At 39.1% G+C, this 25,394-nt stretch overlaps 1 protein-coding gene across 1 annotated transcript in view; it reads left to right on the top strand.

Annotated features, from left to right (window-relative positions):
* arhgef10la (Rho guanine nucleotide exchange factor (GEF) 10-like a) overlaps positions 1-25,394 on the top strand; it is a 122,293-nt gene that overhangs the window by 49,144 nt on the left and 47,755 nt on the right. Inside the window, exon 15 of the mRNA XM_042509431.1 lies at positions 12,344-12,465. Coding sequence (XP_042365365.1) covers positions 12,344-12,465 — 122 coding nt within the window. The remainder of the gene's footprint in view (positions 1-12,343; positions 12,466-25,394) is intronic.

Below are 25,394 nucleotides of genomic sequence, written 5' to 3'. Positions count from 1 at the left end.
TTGTGATGTGAAAGTCTTTACTTTTATTTTATTTTCTGTTGGATTTGCTGACGGACTGCTGGCCAGTGGTGTTAACGGCTCTCTACCTCTCACAGACGCACACTAAGCAGCAGCAAAACGTCAACACTTCTGGCCCAACACAAGCTGGGTCCTTCAGATTAAAAGCACTGCGGATGGTGCTTTGATTTATTTAATTATAACAATACTTTATTTTACTTTACTATAACAGTACTTTATTCTACTTTATTTTATTTAATATTGTAACAGCATTTTATTAACTTTATATAGCAGAAGTTTATGTAACCTTTTCTGTAACTGTAGTTCATTTAATAATTTTGTATTTAAGTAGTTTAGAGGAGATTTCCAAAAATCAAGATATATATTGTGTATTGCAATATAGCCCAAAAATATTGTGATATTATTTTAAAGCCATATCCTCCCGCCCTAATCCTAGGATTGCAAAGGAATGGCCTGCTTTATTCTGCATGCCCACTTTATGCGACCAATTCGCCTCAGTTTTCATCCACCCTGCCCCGCTGTTCGCTTGTATCCATCATAAAATCCCCTCTGGCAGTACCAAACCGACTTCTGACATATTTTACAGATTTAACGGAAAATGGTAGATTCACATGGATAATATTATTGTAACTAAGATATTTGCTGAAAAATCTGTTGTTTTTTTAAAAAAGGGAGTTGATCAACTATGACACATTTCCCATAAGTTTCACTTGAGCATTTCCTGGATTTACACAGACCTGTTGAAAAAGTCACTGAAGCTGCAGCTTGAGTGGCTGTGCTGATGTGAGTAATGTTTACTTTTTTAAAATTATTACTCCTTTTTTTGTGTCGCCAGCTTGATCTGATACACAGGTATCCCAGGATGCTTTGTGCAGCAAATCAAGTCGGCTCCAGGACACAATGATTGAAAGTAAATTTCTCTGCCTACTACTACTATTACTCTGCCTTATGTGCCATACACAGCCTCTGAACCCTAACCAATCCCACTCCTCTAACTAAACCTAACCAATCCTGCCAATTAAGGCAATTGGTGTGAGCTAACGTTAGTTCGCTAGTGGCGGTGCTCATTCAGTAATCAGCTGGTAACGCAGTCCTGGTGAGGTGAGCTGGAGGAACGACCAGACCATGGGCCCATCATTTTAACAGAAATGCTTTTGGGTCTGCAGTGCAGTAAACCGAAGAGTGACGAAATTACCAATAGACCAACATGTTTAACAGGTCAAAAATAATCTTGGAAGGTTAAATTATGACATCCCTACTTTCATATCATGTGTCATATATCATATCTTGCTGTAGATTTTAAATCCCTGCAGTCTTAACTAACCACAATTACACCTAGATAGAGATAACACTGATTGGAAGGAAAGCAAATGAACAGCTATAAACATTATTTGCCAGTGTTCTCTCTTACATAGCTTCACAAACTGAGGTTAATGGAAATGTTGATCGTGATTAGCTAATAAGAGTTTTGAGGACATAAACACAACCGGAGCAACTTTACTAGGACTGAGTGACAAATCAGTCTCCTGTAACTTATAAAATGAATAACTTGCCGATACAAAGCACATCTATCTGTTTCTTATAGCTCCTTATCCACTAAAGGGTCTCAGGGAGAGAAAAGCTTTTCCGAGCATGCACTGGAGGATGGCATTAATGTTTACATCTCATGCTGACCTGACCATGAGCCTTTTGTTCACACTTCCTTTGTGTGGGGGATACGATTGACTGTTCAATCGTATCGAAACTGTTCACAACAAGGTCTAGTTCTTTTATATTGGAGAGAAGCCAGACGAGATTGGTAAGTAGCACTACAGGGAGGAGGAAAAGTATGTATTTTTTATTTATGGATGAACTGTCCCTTTTAACTTTCCACGTTTTAATATTATAATAAAACTTTGCATTTTCAGTTACCTACACACTTGTGATTATATTTTTAATTGACTGAAATATAGTAAGCCATACTACAATTTCTTGTTCTACAATATTTACAGATTTAAAAACAAAAATAGTGACATTAACATAGCAGAATATGTGAATAATGATTTTAAAAAGTCATTAGCTGCAGCATGCAGCTCACACATAATACTTTTCTCATGACCGCACGTACACGGCAGCACTGTCTGTGAAAAGCTGGCACTCATGGAATCACTCACTTAAAAATAAATGGTAAAGATGAGGGCGGGTTGATGGATTCCATTGAATCCTTTGGGGAAATAGATCAGCACCAACCTGGTCAGGATGACAATTACATGTTAATTGCATTACACCCACACTTTGCCTTCCCATTTAACCAAATGTAATTACAATAAGTGAGTTGTTGATTTAATTTCACGGATGGCGTACTGTCATCGAGGCTTCCTCGTCATTGCAGGCGGAGGAAGGCCTGCCCTGTGCTCAAGGGAGACCTACAGTTGAATCGGCATATCAAACGCACCGAACCGTGATCTTGTTTAGTTTGAAATGGGTGCCGCGCTCCGAAATGTCCCCAAATGGTGGACACCACAAATAGCTAATGTTCCCATGCATGATTTAGTGAGTGATTAGACATCACAAAACTCATTTTCCCAGACACATCTTCACACCAGAGTTTATCCTGTTACCTCAATTTAGAGGAAACATAGCGATATCCCACTGCTGCACTTCACAGCCTTCCCCGTGCCACATGTGTGAGTATCAGCGGCTTGTAGCGAGATTCATGCATGCTGTATTAAAGTCTTTCCCCGTATTGCCCATTAACAATGCCTTGTTAATGCTACGAGGTCTTCTCTAACCCTTTTTGCACCTTGAGCATTTCCATAAAATTTTGCAGTCCGTGGATGGTGGTTTTTCACAATGTGCCTGTTTGAAAGGGGCCAGCTGCTGGGCCTGTGGTATTTCTGCTTGCAGCTTTGTTTTGAGAACATTTCATACAAATGACTTCACACTCTACACTGTTTCTTCGGGTCCTGAGCAGTACAACTGGGCCCCTAGCTGCTATAGATTTGTCTACATGTGAAAAATATTTTATTATATTGCTTAAAAAATTATTTGTGCCTAAAAGGTCAAACAAAACTCCCCCAAAGCACTTTACAAAATATGCAACTAAATTGTATATTGCTTACTGTGTACTTCTGGTTCAGTGACACACAGTTTACTACTACATTTAACTGACTGACACATTTACTGGTTATGTTGTAGATTTGCAGATTTTTTTCACAAAATATAATATATTATTGCTTAAACTATTCAGAATCATGTAAGGGTTGAGAGCTCCACCTTAATCAGACTTAGGTGAATGTAAGTACAATGTACAAATAATGCCTCTTTTTCACTCTTCAGTTAATGTAAAAATGTGTATGCTTGCACAGTGTGGTATGAATAGTTTTACTATTATTATTGGTTTATAGTTTCACACACAAAAAAACAACAGTTTTGAATACCTTTCCTATCACTGCCAGTACCAACATTCCCAGTTTAAGAAAGGGGACTGAAAGCTGAGGCAAGACAACATTTGCCTAGGGCAACAAAAATGAGACAAATGTTTTGTCATAGTTTATTTTGTCAAGCTCTATTTTTAACTCTTCAGAGTCTCGTTTTTGTCATGAAGGGAAAGGTCATAGTTTTCTTTGATAAACTTACCTCAACCTACCTAAAGTTGGCCCTAAAAACTGGTCTTTACAAAAACCGCCATTAGGGCCAGTCTTAGTTAAGACCGGTTGGTGTGACCAGCTCCTGAAGCCCCGCCTCTGCTGCTGCACAGAGCCACAGGCCGCTGTTTTTTTTCGTACTTATAGTTTGCTAATATTGAATATGATGCATGTCCAAATTGCACTGAATTTGACACTGCACCTCCTTGGATCCTCAGCAATACAGCTGCCAAGTGTGAAGTAGGTCGGATGAACAGTTCTTGAGATATGCAAAAGACAAACAGACAGACAGATAGAGAATTTTTTTGCTTCATAGTTCGTTGTTGAAGCCTCTGTGGTGGTCAGGCTTAACATGATATAATATGGCAGCCCACGCTGATAAGAGACACTCCCAGTAAACAGCAGTCTTCCCTTTGTGAGTGCATGTGGTGTAGTTACGAGGCCTTGAAATAGAAAGTGAAAATTACCCCACGGTGGTGCTTCGCCAAAAGCCCCGGGGTCCATTAATAACCTGGTGTGCCACTGCATCTTTTATGCCTCTCCGAGTGGCCCTACTGTTTCTGAAGGGTCTTCGTGAAATAGCCAGAAGCATTTCCTAATTAATGGGTTTTCTCACTGCAGAATTAATTGCTTCCTACCGTGCAGTCCCAGCCCTTTCAGACAGGGTTAAGGCTGCAGACTTTGATGGCCCTCACAAGAAGAACAAGAGGCCGTCAAATCATGAGAGATTGCTACCGAGATGTCGGAGACAGAAGCAGAGGAATGAATGTCGGCAAAGAGAGGGAGCTGTTGAAGTTGTGTGGGCGTGAGTGTTTATGCGTGTGTGTGTACGTGTTGAGGGGGAGGAGGGGGTGAAAGGATGATTGAGACAAGCAATCAGTCCCACTGCAGGGAACAGAGGGCAGGCAGGGGGCTGTTGCCTGTGGTTACACTGCTAAGTGTGCCAGTATCTCGCTTTTTTCCCCTTGCACACGGATCAATAGATGAGTGGAGTGTAGCTTGGAGGTTCTTGCACACACTCTGACACGCCTTCTTAATCCACTGTGTGATAACCTGTGCCATGCCGATGTATACCGCACAGGGGACAAGCAAAGGGGGAGAGAATGCAAAATCCACCCTGCTGCATGGGCTTTGGGAGAGACTGCGAGGGCTTTGCTTTCATTAGTCCCAAGGTTTCAAATAGCTTGGCTGCTGCGGTGGCTGATTTCTCTGCATCTGTCCAAATTACATTAGCCATACCTCACGTGTAACTGTTATCTTTTTGCTTTGTGCGCCTGCTCAATAAAGGAAGCTGGAAAGATTCCCTTTGATAACACTTTTTAATATAAACATTCAACCGAACACTCCCCCTCACAAAAAAGGCATTCACTTTGTATGTGCTGGAGGGATTTTCCCCTAGCCCTAAAATTAATCTGTCAGACAGCAAAGATTATCTCCCTATCTCGCTGTACTCAAACATGGGAAATGTTTATGATGAGTAAACATTATCACGGATTTAATTAACAGATCCCACACTCGCATTGATCCATGGGAAATATCAATTGCACTGGTGTATTTAATTAGTCTATATCTTTGCCCTTTGTGTCACTGGGGTTGATAGAGCGCCATGCTCTGCAAATTAATCTTCATCAGCAAAAGACTTGAAACAAAAGCATGATTGGAATAAAGAAACTGAGAAACTAAATCTCCCTACTTAGTATTCCAATCCTACACCTTCACAAATGATGTTGTTATACACAGTTATTGTACAGTAGCCGAGTCTGAGTGCACAGTAGATAAAACTGACCTTAACCTTTCGTTTGTGGAATCTCATCACTCATATAGATTGCTTTTAATTAACACTGGAGATAAATAAACTGCAGCACAGTAAAATGCACTCTAATTTCAAAACCAGTGACGTAGTGTTACTGCATTTGTGACAGTACACGTGTTTTGCTGTGACAAATTTTAGACTGTTCCCAGAGGAATCAGCTGACAATATACTATACTTTAGATGATACCAATTCGTAATATTGGATGTGTGTTATTTTCCTCCAAAACACAAATATGGGTTGTGTTTTTTTTCCTTCTGAGACATAGTTTCTATTTTGGGCTCAGCTTCTCCACAATCTATCCACATACCCCCCGGTAACTGCAGAAGTACTCTCTGTGGTACAGATACCTCTGGGTGGGAATCGCTACACCAATCTAGCCCCCCACAGTCTTCCATGCAATGTATCCATGCAGCAATTGCAGATCCAGGCCTAATGTGATACTCCAAAATTAGTAGCCACTGGAAATAGAAGTAAATGGGGGTGTAACTTAAGCATTTATGCTGTGTTGACACTACGAGCAACAAAGCAACAATGTAGCCAGCTACATTATCGCCCAGTTGCCGTTGGAAGTGCTACTGAAGCGCTCGTCTACGTAGTTGTGTCCTGGGCTCGTTTGTGTTTTGTTACTTGCACCAAAGCCCCTCGACTGCATGTCATCTAACTCAACGATGAACTAATTCGATTTTGGTAGTTAAAGGTCAAAGGTTTAAGGTCACTGCGACCTCATCGTTCTCATTCTTATGAGCAAAAGGTCACTGCAACCTCACAAAATATATTTTGACTATAACTCAAGAATTAATGCGCCAATGATGACAACATTTACACAAACATTTACACAAATAATTCCACAAAGTGATGAATGGCATTTTATAAGGTCGAGTTCACTGTTTCGTCATGATGTTTCGCAAAAACACTTTTCTGGCCATTACTCAATGTCATAGGTCAGGAACAGAGTGGGAGACATTTGGTCAGATACTGAACTGCTGACACTAAACTTTGCTGTCTGTGTGAGGCATTCATGTTTTCACAGACATAGATGTAAACTGTAAGTGCAACTTGACTGGCATTCAACCATGAGGCAGTATTTCTAGTTTTATCCGTAAAATCACAATATTTTGACTTTTTTCTGACAATGTTTTGTTATAGCATTGTGGAGAAAATATGAACTCTATGCACTGTTGTTGTGTTTTTAGGGAATATACTTTGGCACGTTTAAGCTTTTTTTTCCTCATATATCTCCGAATGAATTCTGATATAATTTGCTTTAGCTGTTTTGTCATGAAGCTCAAATCAAATTGATTTTTTATCTGTTTAAGATGTTTATCTATACGATGTATGCACATGTTGTCCTCTTTGCTTTGCTGTTTTCCTACAGCGGATTAACAAATATACTCAGTGATTTGTATTGACACAGCTGCTTATGAATGAAATTAGGTCTACACTGTGTACACTACAGGAAATGAAACCTATGTTTTTTGTTTTGACGTATTTGAATTCCTAGCCTGTACATCTAACTAATTGACCATCTACATGCACAATAACCAGGTCATTGTATGAGCAGTAATGCAACTAACAGATTTGATTTGTATTATTTCCGACTGCTGGCATTAGTGGCTTTGCTGTGGTTTGCTTTCTGTGTCGACACACTTCTACTATTTGACACTAATTGGTATATATTAGGAGCCACAAACTTGCATGTCTTAGCCCCCTACTTGTAATCACCATTAGGAGGCTGACATGAGTGCTTTTCCCCCTTCTGTCAATTCTATTTATGTTAAATCAAACATGATGTTATTGTGCTATGAGGCACAATTCACAGGGTATTGCACCGGGGTAAACACAGCATTAACACATGGAACAAAACATATGAAGTGCAGTTTTCTCAGTGATATCTTCGTTTTCCACGCTCATTATGTTACACTATGGAAATTACAGAGGGATGTCTTGGGTGGTATTTCAGATGTAGTAAAATGAGCCTGCATTACACACCTTCATTCCAGTTATCCTGTGCAACTATCAATCATTGACATAAAGAATCTATATAAGTGAAAAATACATATAGTGTATACAGATTTGATATTATTTTATTTTTATCTTAGCTAATTTGTGTTTTTGTAATTTTTTAAATCCATTCCTATAATATTTTTTGCTTGTTTTCTTGATTCTGACTCTTGAGCTCCTGTAGTGTGTGAATTTCCCAAAGATAATAACAGGATTCCCGCAGATCTTTAAAAAGTCTAAAAAGGCATTTAATTAACTAATTTTAGGATTAAGCCTCAGAAAAATATTTATAGCATGGCTGAAACCGGTACAAGGCTATGTATACAAGGCTTTGTGTTTTTTTATGCTAAGTTTATGAGTATGACCATCTCAGTAAATGTATAGATATAAATACAGAATTATTATTATTACTAACAGTTACAATGAACCTTAATGAAATTAAAAAAGAGGGGCTATTTTAGTCAAACTAATGTTTATTACTATAATTAAAACTTAGTATGTGTAAAAAGTGTGAAAATAACTAAAAAAATTGTGAAATTCGGTGTCTAATGGCATTTTTTCCAGTACTGTAGCTAAGCCATTGTGCACAGTCTAATTTATGTCAATTTTCATACTTTAGTATACCTTCAAACCAATATATCGATGCAACCTTAAGTCATTTTTTGTCACAGTAAACATTTTTGGCAAAATTCTCCCTAACCTTATTTCCCCCCTCCAAATGTAGTTATTGTAAAATTGGTATAAAATTTAATTCTGAGAGACAATAAATGGTCTTAAAAAGTTTTAAATCTAACTTGCCTCGAAATGCAGAACCCCTGAATAAAAACCGAAAAGCCAACAAAAAAAAAATATGATTTTTTTCTTCTGTTTTTTTTTTTTTTTTTTTACAAATTACTGTGAAAGTGATGTACCCACAGAAAATTCCTCAGAGATATGCGGCAGAGAAACGAGTCATTATTATTGTGTTTTCCTGTGTTTAGAGGTCCATTTGATGAAATTATTTTGCAAATAAGTGTAGATGTGAGTGTGTGTGTGTGTGTGTGTGTGTGTGTGTGTGTGTGTGTGTGTGTGTGTGGGAGAGATAGAAGGACAGAGTGAGAGAGAGAGAGAGAGAGAGGGTGTGTGTTGAGGTGAGGGGCCTGCATGTCCTTATTTGGTGCCATTGTCGATTTAGGTCTGTGCTTATCATTTGATCAGTGTTATTCATCACCATTACTGCATGGCAGAGACTGAAGGTTAAGGCTAATTTGTGTTCTCTTACATCAACTTTCTCTCTCCATCCGCTAGTGTGTATCCCAGTCTCTTCTATTTCTGTCTTTCTATCTCTCGCTCTGTGTCTCTCTTTTAAATTATCTCGACTTATTTTACTGACTGACAAATTCAGTAGGAGAAGTCAGCACACTTAAATGGAACATTATTTATGCTAATCTAATAATTAGCTGAAGAAAGTTGATGATTACTCTGGGGTAAAGGAAACCACTGGACCTGCTGCCCCACCTGCAGCAATCTGCCCTCAATTAAAGTCTTTTAATAAGTGACCTCACACCCCTCAGTATCCTAGCAGGGGCTCACGGAGGAAAAGTCAGCCCCCAGGCCAACCCCCCCTCCAAAATATGAATTATTAAAGAACACTCCACAACTCGAGATGACTGTAAATATAAATGACTGAATGATTTAAAACCTGATAATTGTCTCCCCGTTCTTCTCTGTAACCTTGTTCAGAGCATGACTGTTTAGTCTCAATGTTTTGCAAAAGGTGAAGCAGTTAAATGATGAATCGTGATTACATTTTTGAAGTATCTTGCACCTTTGACATCAAGCATCATCAGATTAAATGCAAGCAAAAAATGCATTGTGAAAAGCTTAAAAAAAAACTATTTGACACATTATTTTCCTTAAATTCTCAATATTCATTCATTTCTTATAGCATATATCTTGACCCTAGAGTTGTGCAGCCGTGCAGATAGTTTCTGTTTCGTTTGCAGATGTTGTGAGATATCCACTGTTTAGAATACAATAGAGGTGAATGAAACTCTTGTTTGTTGTGCTGAAAAGATTTGAAGAAGGAAATATGAAAAATCCAGGAGCAAACAAGCACACAAACACAGGATGAAAGCTCTATCTTTCATATATGAAAAGATGCAACACACTAACCCAAAGCTGTTCACTCCTGTCCTTGATCTCTCTTTTATCTTTGTGCTCTGTATAAACACGTTTTGTCATTTATTCAGATGTAGTCAAGCTGTGAATGTGAAGAGGATTGCTCCGCTGTGATCTCCTGTTTGCAAACTGTCAAGAGTGATGTCACATTTACGTTTGTTCAGTGATTTCAGTGGCAATTGTTAAAGAAGTAAGGTGCGCATATTTTGATATAAGAGTACCATTTTCTTTATTGTTCTTACAAGGCGGAGTACATATGTTTTTGTCCTTTTTAACGAATATTTCATTCAGCTGCTGCAACAAAACAATTCCCCTCATGGGATTAATAAAGTATTTCTATTCTATTCTATTCTATATTGAAAATTAAGGTAATCTCAGATATGTAAGCTTTAAAGGGACAGTTTACCCCCAAATATAAAAATACATGTTTTTCCTCTTTCCTGTAGTGTTATTCATCAATCTAGATTGCTAAACTGTGAGATGCAGATTGTTGGAGATATTTGCTTTAGAGATGTCTGCCTTCTATTTAATATAATGGAACTAGATGACTCTCTGCTTATGGTGCTCAAAGCACCAAAAAAAGAAAAAAAACATTTGAAAAACCCAACAGCAATGTCTCTTTCCAGAAATCATGACCCAATTACTCAAGGTAATCCACAGACCTTGCTGTGAGCAGTTACATGTAGGAACTAATTTCTCTCCACCAGGCCAACATGTTCTCATCCCAGCTCGTCAAATATCGCTGCTTAATCAGTGGACTTTCATAACTAAATATGACGTGCTAGGTAAGATACCAGGATGGCATGTCAGTTTATGCTTGTTACCTGCATTGTGTCTTTTCAAAATACACTTCAGTTTATACAGGAAATGTACAGTATCTACTCGTTACAAGCATACAGTTCACCCACACATAGGCTAAGATGATTTACCATCATATATTAAATTTTATTTCAGAAAATGTAGGCTCTACACTCTCTCAACACCAGGACTTAGAGCACAGTGAAAGAAAACATATTGCAAGAATAAAGTGCAGTAATGTAACACTTAGTAGATAAATAGCACTGCAACCAAAAAAGTGCACATTGGTGCTTTAATATCAGTGACGCTGCAAAGAAACGGCATGCTTATCCTTCAAAAAAAATGCCTTGTGTCAGAAATTCAAATAAAAGTGTGTTTTTTACAAACTTTACATGTTCAGGAGTCACTTACAGCCCCTTCAGAACAGACCTGCCACCCACTTTTGGAGTACAACTCGCCACTTTTAACCACTGCTTTATACTACCGTAGTTGCTGGTGGCGTTACAAACTGTCGCTGTGCGGTGCGTATCATACCACTTGGTGCCTTTTTGCCTCGGTGTCTGACACCTACATCACTGACAAAGCAGCCGTATATGACGAGTTGGGAATAAGAATGGGCTGACCGGACTGCACCCGCGAACTATTGAGTGAATTATGCATCTACTGGTAGCTCCACTAGCACTGCTGAGTTAGCTAACATTACAGCTCAGCTGAGGAGGATGCCGTTACTTTTTATATGATATGGTGATATGGTTGCCAAAATAGTTCCTATATGAAACTGCTCACAACAAGGTCTGTGGATTATGTTTAGAAATCGGGTCATGAATTCTGGAAAGAGACATTGCTGTTACGTTTTTCAAATTGATTTCATTTTTAGCGCTTGGAGCACCAGAAGCTGAGTGCCATCTACTTCCATTATATTGGAGAGAAGGCCGACTTCTCTACAGGCAGTATCTCAGACACTCTGCAACTCGCACTAAAACAATCTAGATTGATGAATAGCACTACAGGTAAGAGGAAAAAATGTGTATTTTTCATTTGGGGGTGAACTGTCCTGTTAGCATCGCTGAGGTTTGACACAACAAGTGTTGTATCTGTGTGGGCAAAACTGAGAAATAAAACCAGTTTTATAACCTTGTTGCTGTCTGTCAGTACAGGCTCATCTAATTGGCCCTTAGGTGCTGCTCCCCCTACCTGTTTGCCACAGTAAGAGCCAATGAAACTCTTATAAAAAAAACTCTGCTTTCCACTTTCACTGCTGCAAATGATGCATCTGTGACAGTGCCTCGGAGGCAGACAACAGATATAACGTGTAGCTTATTCCAAGGCAATGTATGGTAACTAAACAGGAAGCAAATTTTAGCAAGCTGTTAAATTTCATGCACAATTAAGTTTCTGTAAATTGAAATTTATGATTACAAAATTACATAATGGGAGCACTTTGGCAGATTTGCCCGGCGCCTTGTCAGAGGTGCACCTGTTGTAAGGCTCAGAGCTATGAGCGCGGAGATGGTGAACATGCCAACCAAATCCATTATTATAACTCAAATCCAGCAGTTGCATTTTTCCTGCTGGGACTGCCTCTCACTGTTGATTAAGTGCAGGTTTAATCACTGTTGAGGCCCTGTGTTGGCAGTACCTGGCCTCGCCTACTACAACAGGGAATAAGCCTCTGGCTGATTATAACTTTCACAGGGTAATAACAGCACTCCTAACACATACATGAGGTGTGGAAATGTCTACCCTATTATCCTGCGTGGTTTTGACATGGCTTTAAGAAGAGTTTACAGCTTGGCTCACTGTGAGGATCAGATGCTTGATGTCAGTAACAACAAAACAAGATGATAAACTACAACAACATTAAGCTAGTACCACCTTTGTGTGAAGAAATAAAAAGTCACTCTTTTTTTGTTATTATTATTTCAGGAGAGGAGAACTCACCAGGCTGGCTATGTGGAGAAGATGAAGGGAAGACGATGGCGCCGTTTTGGTGTCCGCTGCTTGCCTGTCACATGCCTGTCTTTGCTACAAAGTCGCCAGAGAGAAAGGTAAACCCTGCTACTATTATGAGACAAAAATAATTTCTTAAAGAGATCAGATTTACTAAAAAAAGATCTCAATCAGATTAACTCTCAAACTGAAGGTACATTTTTTAAAGGAAGAAAATTGAATTTCATAGTCTTTAATTATATGCATCAAACGCATTCATAAAATCAGTGTAATACTGTACTTTAAGATTTTGCTCATGACTTTTGCTTTTTGCATATTAACCTGCTATGGAGGGGAAACTGCTTATTGTTAGGAAAGCCTGTGTTTAAGTTTGACCAATTGTACTTTATATAAATCACTGTAAATAATAAAAGTCACCATATGTGACATTCAGAACATTAATATAGCAACAAACAGCTAGTGTTTGCTATTTTAAGATATACTGGATTAATAACATCCAGTGAATGAAATGGCTCCCTGTATGTAGGGCTGCAGGATCTGAATATTTATCATGATCATGTTTTTTTGGCTTTCCATGTTAAAATGGACATAATTAACTATGATATTTGTTTAAAATTCAGGCTAGAGATCTCCACTGCATATCAAATCAAGCGTTTCCTACTCTAAACAGCCAAACCTCTACTTTTGATGCAGTCATTGTATTGCTAAGCACGCACCCTTATCCCGCTAAAAAGCTTCCCTGAATGTTGCAACTGCAGACAGGTCAAACGAAATTAACCGTTCATCAACCATCATCACCTGTTGTTTGGCAGTATAAGCAAATTGTATGCAAAGAGCACAGAGATGTATCCGCATCGCAGAGCAACACAAACAACTACCACCTGAAAACAATCTACAGTACTGTGAATCCATGAAGGTCAATAACATTACCAACGTCACCTCACTGTACCCCCGACCTTGTCCAGCGTTGACTCATCTAGTTCCCAACGACACAATCAGTGTCATACTACCTACTTAAAAAAACCAAATTGTTTCCAAACAAATACGCTAAAAAGAAATTCGAAGAATATCCAAGTATAAAAATTAATTGATAAGATGAAATTTCTTCCCAGTGGGGAAGCACCCAGCATAATACCTTATGAAGAAATTCTGCTTTTTAATGCTCTCACTGTTATCAGTGTAATGAAATTGCATGCACAACAGTATCACTATTACTGATGAATTGATGAAGTGTTTGATTAAAAGATGCAACAGATGACATTCCAGTTATTCTTGCCGTCACTTTCAAATCACTGTATCTTTATCTGAGCTTTGCTGAGTGTTGATACTCAGGAAGCAAAGTGCTTCCCTTTGGCTTAATCCGTCAAAGCGATTTGACTTTCACTGACGCTAAGTTCTCCTCTTAAGCAGCCATTAGCCCATAGTGCTGCTGGATTCTTTATTTTAATAAAGATTCTGTCGACAGAGATCATAGTGCCATTTTACACAGTCATTTCCCATTGAAGGCAATCAAAGCCCACTTGTCTCGCCCTAACGGCTAAAAATACGTTGTCTCACCGATGATCTCACTCAAAAATACCTGGTCTGCTGGAATTACAAGGTGACACGAGAGCATCCCCTTAAGATGCTCGCTGAAGAATTTCGATCAATACAAGCTGTTAAGACCTGGAAGCCTCCAATAGATCAAATGGTCAGCACAGGTGAGAGATAGACTAAAAGGGTTTTAGAAGTCAGTAGAAGTGGTATAAAATCAATTTGGAGGGGCTGAAAGATGATATTTCCGACCACATTTTCTACCCCTATAATGTGGTTACAGTCTGACTGAGCAAGGTGGGTGGTGGGGGGAGCCAAATTACCATGGCCACCGGGGGAGGATGTTATAAAGTGATCATGCAATTATCTTAATGGCTGTGGGACACCCAAGCATAAATCAATGTTCCAACATTAGATTAAGACCTATACGCCAACCCATAGTCTGCTCGCCACGCCGACGATCTTGGAGGGTGAGGTGAAACGGCAGCTGGAAGTGCGGAAAGTGTAGCTTTGACACGGTAGGGGGGATTTCCCAAAAGAGATCTCGCCGACGTTCCGGAGTAGTCTGCCAAAGTGTGTTACACCTGGCTGGAAGCGGAGCCAAGTCAATTAATGTATTTTGAGCCAGTGGGACCCCGCGGTCTCTGAGGATCTGCTCGTATTCTCGCACAAACAAATGAAGCACCTGAGCACGCCAGTGAAGGGCATGGCAGGCACGTCAGTCACGGATGTGGTTTACCATGAAATTGTTTCACGTGGCTTTATTTTCTGTATGTTTTCATCTGAAATTTCATAGCTGCAAAAACATTGATGTGTGTGCAAGTATATGTTGTTAGTTTTACCGTCTCTGTGTTTGTGCTTGACTTGCACGTTTCTCTGTATGCGTTTGACGATGCACTTGTGTGCATCATAAGAATGGCTATGTGATAGGAATGGAGGCCTAGGTATCAGAAAGCTGAAGAGGTAAGCAGTAGTATTTCTTTCCCTTTTTTGACTAAAGAGAAGGTAGCATTAAATGGAGTGACTTTAAGTCCTTCATGCAGAGCAGACTGTGATTAGGGGCTTAACTCAGCAGCAGCCCCCCTCTCCCTCTCTGTGTCTCCATCTTTGCCTCAGCCACTGCCTCTGGGACACACACGCCTCTCTGTGCCAAAGCTCCGCAGCATCTCTTTCTCCAGCTCTTGCAGCTTCTCTTGGCAGTCTGAGTTACAGTGAGTAGAAAGGATGAAGAAAAGGAGGCAAAAAAAAAGAAATCCCAGATTAAAAGAGATGTGGCCGAAGGGGCCGAAGCCATTTCCTACAGAAAATAAAGTTCTAAAGCAGCGTAGCATGAACAACATGCACAGGTCACCTAAGGGAGCTCAACCAACTGCTGGCTGTGTGCAGCTCTGTGCGCCCCGGTCCACTCGGTGGGAGCTGGAGAGGGCTACTGGGCGAACTCGTTAGGCACCGGAGATAAACCTTATCGCAAGTCTGCTGAGTGAGAACAGCGGGGGCAGACTGACTCCTCTCAATTTATCTCTTTCATTTTCTCCCTCTCTTTCTCTTCCTCTCTCTCTCTCTCTCACTCACACACACACTCACGGAGTCAGACGTTATCTCGGTTAATAGACAAACCACATTCTGATGGTCCTTGTTGTTTAAAGAGTCCGTGCACGCTCCGTTTCGTTGCCCTCTCTGCCATTTTGAAAGATGAAACAGAGCAGGTTTGGCAGTTGGCCCGAAGGGAGGGTGTGAGGTAGCTGGGTTAAGGGATTAATAAGAGATACCATAGCAGAAAGGGTAACAGCTGAACCAGGGGAATCAGCTGTTAAATGGAACAAGTAATGTCCTTTTCTGCACAAGTGGTATGTTGGTGCAAGGTGTCAGTTTTTTAATGCCTTTAAATATAACAGATAAATAGATAAATAGAAAAATATCAGTTCAAACTTTGATTAAATCTTTGACGAAAAAACCAATTCAAAAATCACTTTTAGATAGTTATATTATTACTAAGTGCACCGATTTGATGCTAGCATACATCACTGTGCCAAAATGAACCAGTGCTTAAATAGTATGTCAGCTCAATACATTAGACAAACAACAACAATAAGAGCTTCTTTACACCTGGTATTAACGTGCATCTTGGGTCACTGGATCACAAGTGGACAGCTTTATGTCTGTCTATTCACACCTGGCATTAGAATGCATCTCAACATGCACCATGTGTTACTGTAATTCACTTCCTCGCTGTATATACAAATATGCACATTAATTTCATTTGCAAAGAGATGTGTTGTTTTCATCCAGAAGGAGGTTTGTCATGCTATATACACACTATATATACAATAGCTGTTAATATTTAACATGTGTAAAATCTTATTTTATTACACAGCCCGGTGAATTGCTCGGCCCCTCCTTGCCCCTCTTTATCCTTCTTTGTTTATAAAGAGACAGCATACCCTGCTGTCCCTCCCTTCTTCCTACTCTTTTTTCACCAAAATTAGTGCTGGTATGCAGGAATGTTAAACAAGGAAAAATAGTAATAGATTACTTCCGCATTGCCAATAGAGCCATGTTCACTACTCCAGAGTAGACAAGTATGCCTCTCTGTTGTTTTTTGTTTGTGTCACGTTCAAGGTCACAGACAGACCAGAAAACAGGTTGGTAAACAGTAGAAAGCAATATGGAGGCCAGTGAAAATGTACTGCGTATTCTTTTAATTTTATTTAGTCTGTACAAGCTTAATTTTAAACAATATTTAAGTGCTGCTTGGACAGAGGCAGATATTATTTTGCAGCCTCTCCTCATTGCAGTGCACTAGCATAGGGGCTAAAAGTAGCAGTTTTGTCTCTACAGAAGCTTTGGCTGCAATAACGTGTACTCTGAGCTGTCCACTTGTAAACCAATCTCCCAAGACACGTTAATACCAGGTGTAAACAGGATCTCAGTCACCCACCTTTATGAAAATCTATAATTCCTTTAAGTTATTTGGCAAGGAAAAATGCCAAACAGTAGCTAATTCCATCTTTTCAAAATGAGAATACTTTTGGGTTTTGGGCTACAGGTTCAACAAAACAAGCAATTTGAATATCCGAACTTTGGCTCTGGTAATTTACAATGTTCATTTTTCATTATTCTCTGTCACTTTATCAACTAAATGATTAATCCACAATTATTAGTTGCAGCCCTAAAATAAACACTTAACCTTTTATATTGCAACTCACTGTCCCAGAAGAAGCAGCCAAAAGAATATTTCCCTTTTTTGCATTAAACACTTTAACAGAGGCGGTTTGTTGGCATGAATGGTAATGATATTCATTTGCAGTTTCTTGAACTCAACTAAGCTGCTCCTCTCATCTCCTTGTTTGACTGTTTGAACCCAGTCTCAGCTGTTTCTTTCACTTCTGTCCAGCAGGCTGTGTTAGTGGGAAGCCCAGAGACCAATAATAGATGTATTTATGAAACCGAATGATCAGACAGCTCAGCAAGCTGTATAACAAGTGGCATTGGATGGCGTCACTGAATGGAACTGAAGGGCTTAAATTACGTGCCTGTCTCTATCTAGGACACATATTTTCTTGTGCACTGTCGTTCTGTGTAAGCGCTCATTCAGCAAAGCTTTGAAGAGAATCAATGCCTGGTTTCTGTCCTCATCTAAACATTATCTAAGAGGTGCATGTGCATACTGTATGTGCAGTGTTTTACAGCAATGGGGGGGCAGGAATCCCTGACCGCATAATGAGTAGGAAAGCACCTCTTCCTCTGCAACTCTAAAAGGTTCTTAAAGATCCAAGGCTACAAAGACTTTCAAAATAGTAAAAGGGACATGTTTCCAGACTCCGTTTATGAGGCATTAGGCTAGGACAGGGTTGAGGATGGCTGCTATGCCAGAGCTCTTATAATACCTTGGGGGATTTCATCATGTATGCTTTGAAGTGCGGAATGACAAACTGGAAAAGGGCTTGGGCTGCATCAGGGTTAGCTTCCTTTCTCTTTTTCTGAGAGGATTAGCTTCTGTGTCTCAGCTCAGAAAACCGCAAAGCTTGGTCACATCTCAGCCCTCATACACTCCCCACTAGTTTACATAGATCACACAGATCACTATTACTATTTATTTACATACTTATGCATTTTTTTTTCTTTTTTTGGCATGGGTGTGAAATCCATTAAACTTGCTATAGGTCATTTCTGTCTTCGTCATCTGGTGAAATCACGCTGCATCGGGACGACTGGGGTCTGCGCTTGTTTACTGGACTAGTCGGTGCTTTTGGGGCATGTTGTGCGTGTCCCTCTGACTCGCTGTGTCATCCATCTTCCCTGCTGATGGAGTGATAAGAGAGCAACACTGTGCATTCAGCCAGCCACATGAAAGTGACTGCATGTACAGAAAATTGGCTTGTAGAGCGGCACCGCTGGAAGCAGCAAACACACTGCATTTATTGTTTACGTACATAATGACTCAATGGCTTGTGCAGCCAAGATGAATAAAAAGGTTCACTGCGAGGGCTGTGTGAGTTTGTAGCAAGCCACAGATGAGATGCTATAAAATATGGATTAAAAAGGAAAAGGACAGTGTGAAAAGGTGGCCTTTCCCTGATGCACCGCCTTTCTGATGATTTATTTCCTCACCCACCTATAGCCTGTTTTTTTTTTAATTCAAATTTTTGTTGGTAAAGTCATCAAGTTGACACCTTACGCAACGCTCCCCCCTCTATTGTTCTTGAAGGTCGTCTGCTACCTTTCAGAGTAGCAGATATCAGCCACCTCTCTGATTTGTCGAGAATAGATGCCACAGCATGGATTAAAAGCCCCTTCTAACCGCCGCTCCACCGGGGCGTAGCAGCTCCCTTTCTAACTCTGCAGTAATATCCTTCCTGCAAACAGAAAAACACAAACAGTGGGATGCGCCTGTGCTTGAGACTGTTTGGAGACTGCACGCCGTTTTCTTTCAGACCTGAGCCTCATTGAGATCAGCTTTTCTTTTTCCTTGAGATTCGCTTATTTGGAGTCCAGGATAATTTTACAGTACGCAGGATTTTCTGTAATTATCAGGGTCAGAGGAATCATGATTATGACCAACAGCGCTGGCTGTGCCATGCTCTACTTGGCTTCATCATCATTTTTCACAAATGATGCTCGAATCTTGCTGGTGTGCCATGAGTGGATACTCAACGGCTAATTCATTTAGGTGTCATGTTAAAATTTTTGTTTTCTACTTCCCTTTGATTTAAATACACAAAATAGTGAGTGCTTATAAACAGATCCAGAGTTTCTGCATGTTTGATTTCCATTGCATGGTTGGCAATTTCAGTTGTGGCAACACAAATACACTTTATCGTAGTTCGATTTTGGCTGCGCAATTATGGGAAAAAATCATAATTATTCCTACTTAAGTCATCATTGAGATCACAATTATTTATCACAATTAATCACTGGCTTTCAAAACATTGTGAGTTTATTTTAAAAAAAAAAAAAACATGCCTTTTTAATAGAGTATTTTCTTGAACTTTAAAAAATAAATTCAACTGTAGGTGGCTCATTGGTCATAGTTCTTGCTGTAACAGTCAAGGCTTTTAAATATTGGCATATTGTCAATAAGAAAAATAAATAAACAGAAATAACACAAATGTCAGTTATGTAATGTAATTCTCCATCGTGAGACTGACCTGATATTTCCTGAACTGCAGTTTGTGCTTGTGCATACAGAACAGGCAGAACGGACTTATTAAAATGCAAACATGAAGGCACTTTGTAGCGGAGTTGTAGCATATTAACCATATGCTTTAATATGTTGTTCTCTATGGTGTCCAGTATATGGGGGTGTGATCAGTTATCCGCAGCTATAAACACTCTATAGCATTAGTTTTCACTTTGGAATGGTTTAAATCAGTTTCCGAGATTAACTGTTTTTCCTCTCTAGCCAAGTGGACTCCATGAAAAAATTCCACTGGCCAAGTACATTTTTTAAATTCCCTAAATAATAAACAGCCTTTTTGTGTCACATACGGCATACATAAGTTTCAGTACAATTTATTGAGATAAAATGGTATTAAAGATATTACTGTGGTGACCCACATTATAGAGACGTTATCCACCAGAGACTGCTGCTCCCTTAAGAAGCAGAGTTAAGAGTTGAGAGAGGGGGGTTCTGGGAAATAGAGTTTTGACTTTGTTGTTGCCTTTGCCAGCAGGTTAGCTGTGAGCTTGTCCTGAACCTTTATTATAGCTGTTTGATGGAGAGTAAACAGACTTGACTCAACTCAGTCTCTCTGTCTCTTCTTTCCTGCTCTCCCACATTACATTGGAAACAAACATTAAGAAGAAGCAAGAGCAAAATCTGAAGCAAAATTACTTTGATATACTGATCAGTGGAAAATAAGTTCAAGACTGAATACAACTGATCTCACAATTCAACTGTAAAATTTGCTATTGAATGTACAAAAGGATCAAGTCATAAAGTAAATTTGAGGGCTTTGTAAATCCATCAGCTTCTTCTCCCGCACAGTAAACAGTCCTGCGTGGAATTAGGAGCACTAGAGACAGTCAGATTTGCAGTAGACGTGCCTTTTTTTTGTTTTGTTTTTTAATTGAACATTAAATAAGAACAGTCAAAAAAGCCACATCATAGCCATGTTCACATTTTTGCATGAAAGAGAAGAGCAGCACCCAAAGAGTCAAAACACGCAGACCGCCGCAGACAATCAAAAAGTAAAATATAAAAGCAAATAGGGGAGAAGAAATAAAGAAAAAAAAATCTGTGTTCATTCAGGAGCTGGGTACATATAAATTAATTTAGATGTAGGGCCTGTAGGGTCATTTCGTATTTGTTTCAGTGTTTTAAATAATTTTATTTCTTTTTGGAAAGCGATGAATATGGGTGTGGTCTTGAGAAAATGACACGTGAATGAAGTATTTTGCCAAAATGATAAAATTATTAATTCCAAATTCCTCTAAATTCATCAAATTCAGTAGACACACTGCGTGCATGCGTGCTTTTAGACATAAAAACACAGCTGGTTACGTGGTGTGTGTCCTTGTGTTTTTGTGATGGCCCCTCAGCATCAGAGGTGCAGCAGAGCAGCGAGCCCACAAATGACACCAAACTGCGGTAGGGACTCTCAGCATAGTTTTATTTTGTTATTTGGCACAAACATTTACCCACCAATGTGATGGATAGCCTTCCGAGATTTACTCACCAAATGGAAAACCCACACACATTTGGCGCTTGGCTGATGTAAATTACGCACCCTGGTCAGAGTCTGCAGTGTGAGGCTGCCTGAACGTTGTGCAGAAAAAGACTCACCTTCCAGTCTGTTTTTGCTTTGCTAAATCAACAAATTTAGGTGATGCCATTGTAAATGAAATGTTTGCAGTCATAGTGTGAGCTCTGCCTTATCACATGATGAAAGCTCAACAGGCTCCACCTGCAGTGGTTGCGGTGGCAGCATGTTATGTTCAGAATCAGTCACTTGAGGATTTGAAAATTTGCTAAATCTAGCAAGAAAGTTGCCAAGTTGGCAACACTGAGCACTGCTGTGATGGAAAGGGGTGTGCTGGTTTTATAACAACAGACAAAAGGAGAACATCATTGTGAAACTGAATGCGGCAAAATAATTGTTTTATCGCAATTATCTTGTTTTCATCATCATTGGAAGCCAAAATTGTTTAATCACCCAGCCCCGAATTAGATGCTCACCAAACATCAGGCATCCAGCTGATGTTTTTTTAGGACTCGGGCAGAACCTAATGTTGTTTCTACTACCAAATCCAACAGGTGGTCTGTCTGCAATATTTAATTCATAGATACTAACACATTTCCATGTTGTGTAAAACTGATCTTTTTTGCAAGGTTTACTCTGCAAAGGGGTATGTGCTGTGGAATTCAGTATAACATATCTCCTGATCAATTTTTATTGATGAAGTGTGTTTGTTGAAATGCAATGAGACCTGCGCTTACTACGAATCTAGTTGTCCATTTTGGGGCCACTCTTAGGCTTCGAAGCTTTGTAAACATGTACCACAGCTCTCGCCACACAAGCAGACCAATGCTGCTGATCCTCTGAGTTCAAAGCGGGGAGACAAGCTTTTTGCATGCAGAATATGAGAACACAGGAGGAAGCGTCAGTCTAATTTCTCTGTGTGACGCTTGATCACAACAGACCTGTCGCTGCTGCTGATATGGCCCTGGCCCTTCTGGTCAGCGTGGCTCAGCTCTGCAAAACCCAACTGCAGACACACCAAACATGTCACTGTCACAAATACAGGGGGCAGTGACAGCACACAAGCTCTGACTGCTTAACACTCCCGATCAAAGAGGACCTCTCACTGAGGTCAGGGCAGAAGTCAAACTTTGGCATTTGCAGAGAACAACTCTGAGAGAGTTGTGACAGTTTCCAACATCCTGGCTAATGTAACAGGAGTGTACAGAGGTCAGGCTTTCCTCTTTGTAGATCTGGATCTCTCCTCTGCCCGCACTAAGCAGCAGCAGCACTCAACTTTATTGAACTCAAGTAATGGTTAGAAGCTACTTTCAAGCCCAAAAGCAGCAACACCAGCTGTGCCGCCTCCCTTTATGTCAACAGCAAACACAGACCCAAAATCACAGAGAGGCAGCTGTGGTGGGTGGGCACTCCCGGTGTGAATCTTGACTGACATATGCTGCTATTAACAGGCGGCTATAGAGGTGTGCGTATTATATATATTTTTAAATAAGACCAGAAAATGCACACAAACATGCACAGTGATCATATGTTTGATTTGTTGATATTTTTTACCTTGTAGTGCTTGATTCTGAGTTCTCGAGAACCTTCAAAAATTGATCCGTTAGAAAAATCATGTTATTAATGGTCATTTGAATGTGCAGCATTTTCTCTTTTTTGGCATATCTATTCATTTTGCTTAAACATTATTTTTCATCGCAGTTGCAGGTAAAGATTTGGCTGCACTCATATTATTAGTATTATAATATTTGTAGGATTAGATGCCAGTGGTGGCTGCGTAGGATTGTTTCCGACTCGTCCTTTGCACGAGTGTGTGTCGGTCACACAGAACTAGATAGAGAGACTTTATTGTCCACCTTAGTGGACGTTTGTCTTCAGATTTGCTCAAAGATACATACAACACGTTAAAACAATACAACATTAGAAACACACAGAAGTACAATATACAAGAGACAATAGTGCAAACTGGCAGTCGGAGAAATAATTTATATAAATAAACAGTAACAGCATCAGACTGTTCAGATATTTAGAATAAAGACTAAACAACTTTGATTAAAATATTCTGATATATTTCATTTCCATTTCTTTTGTAACGCAATGTTGCTAATGGCACAATTATTTTCTCATCATTGTTTTATTCCTTCTAAGATTAGTCCGCTGCCTACATGTATTTATGTTGATGACAGTATATTCATTGGAGAAAAATGATTTAATAAAAAAAGACAAAGTCATTTGATACCATCAGTCACTTTATTCAAATTTAGAATTTTTATTTTACAATTTGCAGACAAACTCCCTTACACTGTTTAACTTGAAGAAATACATTTAACGCAATCTTTCCCTAACTAGACCTTAATTAGGCATACATTTGCCTCATTAAGGTGCAGATGAAGATTTAGATACAGAAACAATGCAATAAATGTATTTCTTTTGCAAGGTAGACGGTGTGCAGGAGTTTGTCTGCCATTGGTGTCCTACTTGTCCTTCTCCTACGCACCTGTTTTGAAATAAATGTTCTTTGATTTCAGGTGACAATTTCATCATCAAAAACATCAAGAGAAGCTTTGAATATATAAAAAAGAGAGTTATATTAAATACATAGAGGAGTTATATGGGATATCTTGGTATCTGATAAGACAGTAACCTTAACTCTATATTAACACTCTGATTACTAAATTTAAACAGTAAAATAGCTTTCCTATTTTGCATAGAAAACAATTGTAGAATCAATATTTTCATCTGTTGCCTGATGTTGCCTTTACATGACAGTCACTAGATGCTGTCTCCCTCTCAGCCCTGGTTCATTATTTTTGATCCTTACAGCACCTGCCACTGCCATCTCTACCAAAAAGTCGGCTGGCCACATATGGCTGTGAGGTGGTACCATCTCTGGTTTTCATTCATCTATAAAGCTTGGCTACAGATGCTTCGATCCTGTATTTCATCCCTTTTAACTCTGAACCCAAATGATCTTGGTACTCACTCACAGAATGGGTGGTAGCTCTACATTCCCTCGATCAGAACTGAACTTGGAAAAATACGATTATCTTACATTGCTACTTAAATATGGAATAATCTGCAAAAGACCTTAAACCCTGACTCCCTGCCACCATTACGGCTATTCAAACTCCTAATTTCAGATCTTGTTTTAATTGATTGTAAACAGTTTTATCAGATATCTACTCCATAGCATGTTTATTATCCTGTATTTTACTTTTATGAGGCAGAGCACGTCGTCCGCTGAATGGAAGGTTGATGGTTCAATCCCCAGCTCCTCCAGTCCGCATGTAGAGGTATTTTTGGGAAAGATACTGAACCCCATATTGCTCCCAGTAGCTGTTTCATTACTGTGTGAATGCATTTGAGTGTTTCAAAACTGAGTAGCATGTGGCAGCTTGAATGCACTGCAAAATCTAACAAATCGATTTTACAAAAAACCCCTGCATTTATAGGAAACCGATTGCCTTTAAAAATATGTGTAAATAAATATAACTATTAATTTTAATATATATTAACTTGATATCAAATTGTTCAGTTTAAATAAAATGTAGTCATATTTACTTAATTTTGTGAAGATGCTGCAACTTAAAAATGATAAGTTTAATTAAATCAATCAAGTTTTAGCAACTTTGGTAAACAGTATACTGTGCTATATATCTGTATTCTGCTGGTTACACGATAGTCAATGATAGTATTTTCTTAAACATGTTAAGAAAACAGAACTCCTAACTTTATCACTGGCAAAATCCCCTTTGTCATGATCAGGTTAAGTCAGACTAACTTGGTTTATGGAAGTTGCCAACACTTAGAATGAACAAGATCATTTCACTTGCCATTTTTAAGTTGCAAAAACTTCACAGAATTAAGTAAATACAGCTAAATTTCGAGTAAACTTAACACAATATAAAGTGCTCATAAATTAAGATTTATAGTTATATGTACTTTCCTTTTTCAAGGCAGTTGGTTTCCAAGATTATTACAAAATGAACGCTTCGGCCACCAGTGTGTGAATTGTGTGTGAATGAGTGAATGTGACTCATAGTGTTAAAGCTCTTTGAGTGGTTAAACAACTAGAAAAGCTGTACAAGTGCAGATCCATTTACCATTTGTTGTTGCTTTGTATGATTTAATTTCTATTTCAACTGGTTTGCACATTGATTGTCTGTTTATTTTTAATTTATTTGAGTTTGCTTATTGATTGTTTTTTTAAGTCTTTGTACATGCTCAGCATCTTTGAAAACAAGATTCTCCGTCAGTTAATTCCGCGAGTTGTAAATAAAGCTTTGATATTA

Source organism: Plectropomus leopardus, chromosome 2 (assembly GCF_008729295.1).
Source record: "Plectropomus leopardus isolate mb chromosome 2, YSFRI_Pleo_2.0, whole genome shotgun sequence".
NCBI lineage: Eukaryota > Metazoa > Chordata > Actinopteri > Perciformes > Serranidae > Plectropomus > Plectropomus leopardus.
The sequence above is the reverse complement of the archived record's forward strand: the minus strand, read 5'-3'. Positions and strand labels throughout refer to the sequence as shown.